The sequence below is a fragment of the Neoarius graeffei genome, chromosome 7 (assembly GCF_027579695.1).
Source record: "Neoarius graeffei isolate fNeoGra1 chromosome 7, fNeoGra1.pri, whole genome shotgun sequence".
In the NCBI taxonomy this organism is placed as follows: Eukaryota; Metazoa; Chordata; class Actinopteri; order Siluriformes; family Ariidae; genus Neoarius; species Neoarius graeffei.
The window spans coordinates 81,724,921-81,735,843 of record NC_083575.1 but is presented as its reverse complement, the minus strand read 5'-3'; the positions used below and the strand labels follow the sequence as shown (position 1 = coordinate 81,735,843).

The following is a 10,923-nucleotide window of genomic DNA, read 5'->3' as shown; positions in this document are numbered from 1 at the left end:
CACTGTTTGCTGTTTTCAGTTGGGTCACTCAACTCTACTTACCATTCCTACACCCACCTCAAACACGTCTTCCGACTTCCAGTTTGAACATGTTTTCAAATATAAAGCATTTAATGTATTTATTAACACTGCTATGTAATACAGGGGACATTACATACATAAATGCTGCTACTTTGTCAGAGGTGGACAAAGTACGCAACTTCATTACTTAAGTCAAAGTACAGATCCCACTGGTTAAAATGTTACCCTGATACAAGTGAAAGCTGTCCAGTCAAACTTGTACTTAAGTTAAAGTACTTGCTTTTAAAAACACTTAAGCACATTTTCCGTCAACGCATCGTTGTATTACTGCCACAACGCTTACAAAACCTAACGCCGTGACCAAGGACAGAAATGTGAATTCGCAAAATGAACGCATGCTGTGCCATCATGGTGGTTTAACGTTAAAGTGGCATTCCACCATTGGATGTATTTTTTTGGCATAAAATACAATATATTTTATGACAACATGACTAGACAGAGAAATCTTTTAGCTTCAAAATGATATATCAAACATAATTTTTTGACAACGACAAGTATATTAATTTTGCGACCAAAGTCACCTACCCTTTTAATTTCCGCACGGTAGTGAAACGTGATGTCATCGGCAGGTTCCCCTTCTTGTGTACCACGTGTCGGTCTATTTTTAGACCAGAAAACCCCCAAAGTGAGAGAGTCATTTCTCCTCGTATATGGGGGCCAAAAAAATTGTGAAAAATTTTGAGTTAATCTTTCAGTTAGCTAGATTTATTGGTATTAGCTAGATTTATTGGTATTATTTTTATCGCGTTCTATCCGCCATTGCTGATAATATGTGCCACGTCACGTGGTACACAAGAAGGGGAACTTGCCGATGACATCACGTTTCACTACCGCGCGGAAATTAAAAGGGTAGGTGACTTTGGTCGCAAAATTAATATACTTGTCGTTGTCAAAAAATTATGTTTGATATATCATTTTGAAGCTAAAAGATTTCTCTGTCTAGTCATGTTGTCATAAAATATATTGTATTTTATGACAAAAAAATACATCCAATGGTGGAATGCCACTTTAAGCTAGCTAGTCAATGAAACGCCATCTGACATGCTAGCAAACTCTTTTCAAACTCGAAATCATATTGGGTAGCTAACGCTACTAGAAAAGAAAGATTTCTACACTATTTATTTGGCAAGATTATGCTAAAACATATTTCTGAAAGGACTTCAGATACGGTAAGTTAACTAGCTATATGTAAACGTTAGCCGTGGACAAAGCTGCGGCAACTTGGTGGGCAAATCCATAGAAAGTCATTTGACTAACCAGACTGCGTAGCTATTGCAATGTTATCGCTAGCTCTAAAAGCACAGACAACTTCACTGCAAGCTTTCTCTTGAAATGCAACGTTTACAGTATACACCTCAATATGTTTCCGCAGGATGGAAGGCGAGTTTTTGTAGGCCGTGATGTGGTTTGTTTTCAGCAAACAAAGCAAACATTTAAAACGAAATGAATCTTTAATCCTTTCAGAAAACTGAAACATGGGTTCATGGGCCATGGGTGTGTGTGTGCGTTCCCCAGAAGGTTAAAATGTTACCCTGATATAAGTAAAAGCTGTCCAGTCAAACTTTTACTTAAGTTAAAGTACTTGCTTTTAAAAATACTTAAGCACGTTTTCCGTCAACGCATCGTTGTATTACTGCCACAACGTTTACAAAACCTAACGCCGTGACCAAGGACAGAAATGTGAATTCGCAAAATGAACGCATGCTGTGCCATCATGGTGGTTTAACGTTAAGCTAGCTAGTCAATGAAACGCCATCTGACATGCTAGCAAACTCTTTTCAAACTCGAAATCAAATTGGGTAGCTAACGCTACTAGAAAAGAAAGATTTCTACACTGTTTATTTGGCAAGATTATGCTAAAACATTTCTGAAAGGACTTCAGATAAGCTAACTAGCTATATGGATGTGGTTTGTTTTCAACAAACAAAGCAAACATTTAAAATGAAATGAATCTTTAATCCTTTCAGAAAACTGAAACATGGGTTCATGGGCCATGGGTGGGTGTATGCGTTCCCCAGAAGAACCGCCTCCTTCCATTCCGCCATCAACTGATCGTGTTCAAATAAAGCTGCTAAGACATCATTGATCTTATCCAGTCTATGGACGTGATGTGACCCTAGTGATTACTGATCGGCTGTCTTAACGTCATCCGTGAAGAAAAACAATCACGTTTTAGAAAAGAAAAAAACAAACAAACAAAAAGACGATATTTGTCTTTCAAATGTAGTGAAGTCATAAGTTTCCAAAAAATAACCTCAAAAAAAAAAAGTGTACTTAAGTACAGTACTCAAGTAAATGTACTTCGTTACTGTCCACCTCTGTACTTTTAGTTTAAGAGATTTAAAGCAATAATTTAACCAAAGATTTTAATTCACACGTTGTAACATTAACATAGCCAATCAACCAAGAACACATTTGGTGTCCACAGTTTGTTTCTTTAGTATTGCACTAAAGCAATGAGAAAAATCTACTGCAACTAATGGAAGCTCACTCTACCAAGTGATAAGTCCCTCATGTCGCTTGTAGTTACTCTGGTGGGTGTGGCCTATCCATCCTTTTTTTTTTTTTTTTAAATTTTTTTAAAAGAAGAGTCACAGCCAAAATACACAATTTATACACACCATTTTCAACATGTACAACTTTAATGTAAATCTGCCACGTAACGAGCCACGAGCCAACTCTCCAGAAGCACCAATGATCTCTGCTACTTCCTTAAAAGCTTTATTTTTCTTCATACGTTTCTGTACACATTTAATAAGAGGTCCTATATGAGAAGACAAGATGAAACCACAATTCTTCATTTTTTTTTCTATTTTTACACATCAAAACAGTACATTATAAACTAACTGCAGATAGGAATTCAAGTTGGGAGCTGGGAGGTGAAGAAATGTCCGACCACACGTACTATAGGATTGGTTGGAGGAATCATTCAAGGCTATCATTTGGATATCTAGAATTATTCTAGCCACATTCATTGGATATGAGCAACTGTGTGCTCTGATTGGCTACTCTACTACAAGGCTATCAGCTCATATACCATGAGTAGGAAAAAAAAAGGGGGGCAGAGTGTGTTGCTGAATCAACCGAGGACAAAATAAACCCCCCCCCCCCCCCCAAAAAAAGCAACAAAATATGGAATGAAAGTATCTGACAGTAAGAACATTTTTTTCCAAGAATTATTATTATAGAATTTTTCACAAATTGTGACCGTCATTTCTCCAGTTTGTTTACATTCTTCATCTTTAAAGGAACAGTCCACCGTACTTCCATAATGAAATATGCTCTTATCTGAATTGAGACGGGCTGCTCCGTACCTCTCCGAGCTTTGTGCGACCTCCCAGTCAGTCAGACGCAGTCAGACGCGCTGTCACTCCTGTTAGCAATGTAGCTAGGCTCAGTATGGCCAATGGTATTTTTTGGGGCTGTAGTTAGATGCGACCAAACTCTTCCGCGTTTTTCCTGTTTACATAGGTTTATATGACCAGTGATATGAAACAAGCTCAGTTAAAAAATTGAAACGTAGCGATTTTCTATGCTATGGAAAGTCTGCACTATAATGACAGGCGTACTAACACCTTCTGCGTGCTTCGACAGCGCATTGATATCTGAGCTCCGTATCAATGCGCTGCCGAAGCGCGCAGAAGGTGTTAGTACGCCTGTCATTATAGTGCGGACTTTCCATAGCATAGAAAATCGCTACGTTTCAATTTGTGTAACTGAACTTGTTTCATATCACTGGTCATATAAACCTATGTAAACAGGAAAAACGCGGAAGAGTTTGGTCGCATCTAACTACAGCCCCCAAAAAATACCATTGGCCATACTGAGCCTAGCTACATTGCTAACAGGAGTGACAGCGCGTCTGACTGCGTCTGACTGACTGGGAGGTCGCGCAAAGCTCGGACAGGTACGGAGCAGCTCGTCTCAATTCAGATAAGAGCATATTTCATTATGGAAGTATGGTGGACTGTTCCTTTAAACATTAAAACGTGTTTAATTTTTTTTAGACTGGTTCGAAAGCTCAAAGGAGTTTGAAAATTACACAACTGAAATGTTCAAGGAAGAATTAAATAAATGTCTAAAGCTATTCTATACCTCGGCACGACAGCAAGACGGCAATTTGTACAAAAAACGTCACTAAAGTCAATTCGTGCAGCCATCGACAGGCTAAGAAGTCCGCCTAAGCAGAAATGATTTTGCTGGACATTTTTTAATCAAGTTTTTATTTATCGAAGTGGCAAAAAAAAAAAAAAATCTGTTTCGCAAAATCCAGTGAATGTGGGTAGAATAAAACAGTTATTCCATTCAATCTCGTCGTACATGGATTATAGCGGACTCAACACTACGCGCCTCGTCGGCCATCAGCTCATGTACGACTCGATTTCGTTGGATAACTGTTAAATATTGCTTGCTGCACAATTACTAAAATTGTAGCTCCATGTCACACATCCATCCATTATCCGTAACCGCTTATCCTGTGCAGGGTCGCAGGCAAGCTGGAGCCTATCCCAGCTGACTATGGGCGAGAGGTGGGGTACACCCTGGACAAGTCGCCAGATCATCGCAGGGCTGCACACAGAGACAAACAACCATTCACACTCACATTCACACCTACGGTCAATTTAGAGCCACCAATTAGCCTAACCAGCATGTCTTTGGACTGTGGGGGAACCAGGACGAAACCCATGCAGACACGGGGAGACCATGCAGACTCCACACAGAAAGGCCCCTGTCGGCCACTGGACTCGAACCCAGAACCTTCTTGCTGTGAGGCGACAGCGCTAACCACTACACCACCGTGCTGCCTCGTTGCACACATTTATAAGGGAAATAATTCATCATGTGTTGCTTGGTAGTGTGAGCATCATGCAAGTGTGGATCACCACCTGTTCGCCTCAAATAGCTTTCAAGCAGTTCAGTAACAAACATTTTTGCGTTCTGACACTATGACGCACTGTTGTCTATACAAAGGGACAAAATAATGTTGCAGAGCTAAATACATCAGTAGCTCCATCTTGAGGCTGATTTTTTTTTGTCTTCCTTAGCACACAGTTTGGCGTCACTTGGTGCAAACAATGTCTTGGGTACGAGGTCCAAATTCGGAAGTTCTCTGATACAAGATTACAATTAGGATGAAAATGCTGACAGCTAAATCATATGCGATAATTTGTTAAGCAGACACCAAAAAAAAAAAAAGAAAAAAGAAAAAAAGTTATTCCAGGTAACAACAAACAAACAAACAAACAAACAAACAAGCAAGCCAAACTATGACTAACTTGAACACTAGTACCACACAGTATTTTCATTGTTACTGATTACAGAACAACACCTTTAATGTCCGTTTATCGAGCTAGTGTCCTGTAGGGCTAAATGTATTAGCAAACAAAAAGCATTAAAACATGAAAAAAAAAAAAACCAAACACTGAATTGTCCACGTGCAAGACAGTTTAACATAAAAGTTTCATTTGGATTAATATCCATTTGATTTTCCCTATTTTCATAAATATCAAATTCCTGAGATGAACACTGAGGAAACCAACAGGAACCATAAATATAACTCGAATTTCAAGTATGAGGAGAACTGTTAATAATTGTATGCATGGCCAAAAAAAAAAAAAAATTTCTATTAATACGTCGTGATGACAATTCAGCTGTACAATATTGTGTTCAGGAATGGTGTTAAGACTTATAAATCTGCTACTTGTTACTGTGTTTAAAAACAGGAAGCATAGGAGGAGAAGGATGTGCTTAAAAGCTATTATTCAGGTCATTTTTTTTTTTTTAATTAGTCATAGAAGAGTCAGTCAGTCATCTGGGCAGTTTTAAGACTCGATCTTTAAGATGAGCGAAACCTCCGGGTCCAGGAGGAACCCTTTCACCTTATCGTGGAACTTCTCTCTGTAGATGTTAAACTCCATGATGCTCGCAGGCTTTTCTTCTACCCAGAACTTATCAAACTCATATGCCAGGTAACCTAAGAAGAAAGGGGAAGAAAAACAAACAAACAAACAAAAAATATTACATGAGCCTGGAGTAAATCTTTTGTTTGTAATAGATCTTTCATTACATTACAGGCATTCAGCAGACACTCTTATCCAAAGACATTACCGCGAGTTGGCCTAGTGGTTAGCGTGTCCGCCTCTCGATCGGGAGATCGCGAGTTCTACTCACGGTCGGGTCATACCAAAGACCATCATAAAAATGGTACCTACTGCCGTCTGGCAAGGCACGCTGCAATACAGATGCGAGTGGGGAGTCAAACTCTCGCGGTTACCAGAGGACTAGCCCTCCCACTGTAACCCTAGCTATGTCCAAACGTTGATTCCTGGTGCAAGACTGACTCAACACCTCCTCTAGCGAATACATAATGAACTACACATCGCTGTCAGAAGCACACTCCTTGTTTACTAAGGCTTAACTTGCATGCTTGAGCTACTGTATAGGCATTTTTTTTTTTTTACCGTCATCATCTAATGTATCACTTGAAAAGTGCTTACACCACAGTGAAAAGCCCTGCGATGGTGTACACAAGACTGGTAGTGTTTAAAGATTAATAACACTACGTTCAGACTGCAACCTGAAACGACCCATATCCGATTTGTTGTGAAATCCGATTTTTTTGTTAGGCCGTTCACATTACCAATTATATGAGACTTGTATGCGATCTCCAATATGAACGGAAAACGACCCAAAAGTGTCCCGCATGCGCAAACTGACACGTAATAAGCACATCTACGTAATACGTAAACAAAAAAAAAGCGCACTCTTCAAGTTTGCAAGTAAAGCATGGAGATGAGGCGAGACCTGGCGATGTGGTTTTTGTGGCGGCGGCGGAACTCACACAATTGAGGTTTTTCACCTGACGTCACAGGGTCACGTGACGCCCCGGTGTCCGCCATTTTGAAGGTCAAGCTAGCTAATGTCAACAACATAGTAGCTAGTATGTTACTGTAGCAATGTTTACGTTCAGTCATTTGGATGACTGTTAAAACCTTTCAGTCTCAAGTTTTTCCTTTACTGTATTTACTAGTTTACTGTAATTATGATCCGGCAGCTATTTACACCAGATCCAGTGTAAATAGCTGCCGGAGCGCACTCCGGGAGCAAGCCGGAGCGCGCTGCTTAATTTGAGGGGGAGCAAGCCGGAGCGCGCTCCGGCAGCTATTTACACTGGATCCGGTGTAAATAGCTGCCGGATCATAATTACAGTAAACTAGTAAATACAGTAAAGGAAAAACTTGAGACTGAAAGGTTTTAACAGTCATCCAAATGACTGAACGTAAACATTGCTACAGTAACATACCAGCTACTATGTTGTTGACATTAGCTAGTGCTAACAGCTAGCTGCTAGTACACTGCTACAACACAGACTCCGACCCTACTAATACAGTTCTTGGTCATTGCCTGGTAACAGCAAATTTATAACGGGCCATGTCTCAACAGACTAAGAAGTTATTTCAATGACATTTAATAACATTTTGTTTATCCTGAGGACCGAAAGTAAATGAAAATGTGAACAAACCTTAGCTGTAATAAGATGGCGACCACCGGCTCCAGGGACGACCCGCTGATGTAGGCATGTTACCCAGCCTGACACAAAATATTTGTAGGCATCCAAACTCTTATACGCTTTCAGATCAATACCTGTGTATGGCGATGGGTTTTTAACGACATAGGTATACAGATCCTGTGGGCCGAAGTCAGGTAAAGACGAGGGCTTCGTGTACTTCCGTACGTCAGTGAACAATCCTGGTGGAAGCAGGTAAACGTCGTTCTCCAAGCCTGCTAACCTCAATTTTTGTAAATACCTCTCCCTCTGCTCGTCCTGTAAATGCCCTACGTCGCTGGATAGTGAAGGTGTTTTCTGCATCTCGCTCCTTTTTCTTTTATGTTTTTCGTTTGTCGCCTTCCTCGCATTCAAACTGATTCGAGCCGTGACATCCAAAATGGCAGCCTAATGATGCATCACATGACTTGGTCATGTGGGTGAAAAACCTCAATAATCTAATGTGGGCAGCAGACTAATGAGACCGAAGGTGTCAAATTACTGGAAATTTCCAGAACAATCTTATAATCTTGTAATACAGGATGGTTTAAGTTATAAATCAGTTATAGAAACGGTTTTATTTAATCAGGCTAACAGATCAACATCCAGGTCCCTACCAAATCCACCATTAGCTTGATCAATTCTATAAAAGTCTATTTAAATTCTGAAAACTGTACAAATGTTGTTGTTTTCCACCAAAGAGGCGGGATTAGCCAACGCAGAATAGCGACGTTTGTCTCTTGTTGATGACGTGTAGGTCGCATGAATGCGACCTGTCCGGTCAGACTGCGGTCGCATGTGAAAATAACGGATATGCATCGGAATTAGGACCACATATCCAAGCGGCCTGGGTCGCATGTGAAAAAAAATCGGATCTGTGTCGTTCAGATTGTCAATTACAAATCGGATACAGGTCGGATATGGGCAAAAAAATCGGATATGGGTCGTTTCAGGGTGCAGTCTGAACGCAGTCTAAGTTGACTCACAGTAAAGCTGGTGGAAGTGGTGCATGTGCGGTTTCCCTGCCACGGTGTTGTACAAGTGAGGCTTCAAAGCACCGCTCCTCAGTAAACTGTAGGCCATCTCGGTCAGGTTAATGCCCACTATGGCGTAAGAGTACCTGTGTGGAGAAATGCATCAACCATTAAAGTATAACATTTTCACTGAAGTCTGAAAGAACACAGTGCACGTTAGGGGAGATTCTTTCAATGTACTAAAATCGGAAAAAGGCTGAGAGTGGTTTACCCCAGTGAGGGATGGTTGGCATGGGACAGGGCGTGCCGTGCTGCTTTAGTGTAGTTCTCACTGAAAAACCTTTTTTGACCAAACACACACACACACACACACACACACACACACACACACACACACACACACACACAGAGTTCTCAAAAGCAGTGAAAAATCTTTAGAGATCAGTTATATTTTTGATGTTCTGAGACTTACACAAGGTTTACCAGGCCAAGCATGCCCATCCCTCTGAAGTCAGTCTTTGGGTCGTCACCCTGAAAGCCGATGCTGCCCCACTGCTTGGTGATTCGAGATTCCAGCTTAACGGATGGCATCAGCAAATCCCACAACTAGCCAATAAACAGGGATGAGAGTGGGTGGTCACCAAAAAAGCAGAAAACAAGATGGCGCCCGAAGCCGGGGGTCTGGGAAGGATACCCCCCCCCAGGAAAATTTTGAAAAATAAGGCCTTACAAACCACTTTTCCTGCAATCTGAGCTGTAGTAGATAAAAAAATCTGTTGTCTTTTTTATATATTTACATGAAAATATGTTGCAAATCAATAGGAGTATTGTTTGAATTCAAAATAAAATCACATTCTACATTCAAGGGTATGGTTATAATTTATGATCAACAAAAATGACAAACTAAATTCACATTAAACGTAAGTTTTATTAATTATCAAAATGTTCATATATTAAATAAAATTTCTTAGGGAGAAAAGGTCAGTCACCCTATGTCCTCATTAGTTGCATATGATTTCAAAGTCTTTTGAAATATTTAAGTTTTCAAAACTGTCAGCATTAATTCAGATTTACTGACCATCATATACATGTTCAATGTATTAAATCAAACGAATGCCAAGTTTATGCGATAATGTCTATGTACACTTTATACAATTATTTATAGTTCACAGTCACTTCTCATTTTCATTTAATCATTTCGACGACTTCTTCAGCTTTTTGGCCAAAGACAAAAGCTTGTCAGTCCTCTCTCTGTTTTTTATACCAGCATCGATTTCAGGTACCTTCGCTTCGTCTCGCTTGTCAATTGTATTCAGCATTTTGAGTAAAAAAGCCGATACGAAAGAGAAACGTATTTTTGAAGCGCAGCGACGATGAACATGTGCAAGTTTCGATAAAATAGAACAGATGCGGGTACTTTTGTAAGAACTGTTATGATTGGCTTTTGTTCTCTCCCACACTCTTGTAAGAACTGTTATGATTGGCTATCATGCTCTCGCCAGCGATGTTTTGGCCAATTACATTGTAGATAACACGTATTCTACCGCGAGACTTAGCGAGACTAAAGATGGCGAAAATGTAAACATGTAACATCATCGTACGCTTGAGTATCACGAAGGAACATACCCCAACCCCCCTCAATGAAAAAAAAAAATCTCAACGGATTTGGCATAATATCGATTTTTGCTCAGAAAAAGCGGAAATCCGCCGAAAAGTGGAAATCCGCCGAAAAGTGGAAAACTCTCATCCCTGAATAAATCATTAAACAACAATGTGGCTTGTTTCAATATTTTTAGTTCATGTACAACCGCATTTCCAAAAAATGTTAGGACAGGGGCAACAAAAGACTGGAAAAGTTGCGTAATGCTTTAAAAGACAGGTCAGTAACACGACTGGGTATAAAAAGAGCATCCCAGAGAGGCGGAGTCTCAGAAGTAAAGATGGGGAGGGGTTCACCGCTCTGTGAAAGACTGCATGGGCGAACAGTGCAAAAATTTAAGAATAACATTCCTCAGTGTAAAATTGCAAAGAATTTGGGGATCACGTCATCTACAGTATGGTACATATCATAAAAAAATTCAAAGAATCCGGAGAAATCTCTGTATACAAGGGACAAGGCTGAAAACTGACATCAGGCCTCAACGATAACTTTTGACGCCTTTTAAATGGCCTCAAAATTTTTTGCCCCCCTTGAATTTCCTTTTGCCCTAAAAGTTTGCGGCATTTCGGCAAGTTTTCGAGTACACGGTTCAAGGCAATACTGATATGTTTTCTAGAGGTATAATTGAGTTATTTAGACAAAAGTATGTGTTTTTTAAAAAA

At 40.0% G+C, this 10,923-nt stretch overlaps 1 protein-coding gene across 4 annotated transcripts in view; it reads right to left on the bottom strand.

Moving 5' to 3' along the window:
* Positions 1-4,047: 4,047 nt before the first annotated feature.
* The window catches only part of elmod2 (ELMO/CED-12 domain containing 2), a 29,630-nt gene continuing 22,754 nt past the window's right edge, over positions 4,048-10,923 (bottom strand). For all 4 annotated transcript variants that reach the window (XM_060926502.1, XM_060926499.1, XM_060926500.1 and 1 more), the window contains 4 exons: positions 9,074-9,207; positions 8,873-8,941; positions 8,614-8,747; positions 4,048-6,055 (listed from right to left, as the gene is read on the bottom strand). In XM_060926502.1, the coding sequence (XP_060782485.1) occupies positions 5,904-6,055; positions 8,614-8,747; positions 8,873-8,941; positions 9,074-9,207 (489 nt within the window). In that variant the 3' untranslated portion in view covers positions 4,048-5,903. The remainder of the gene's footprint in view (positions 6,056-8,613; positions 8,748-8,872; positions 8,942-9,073; positions 9,208-10,923) is intronic.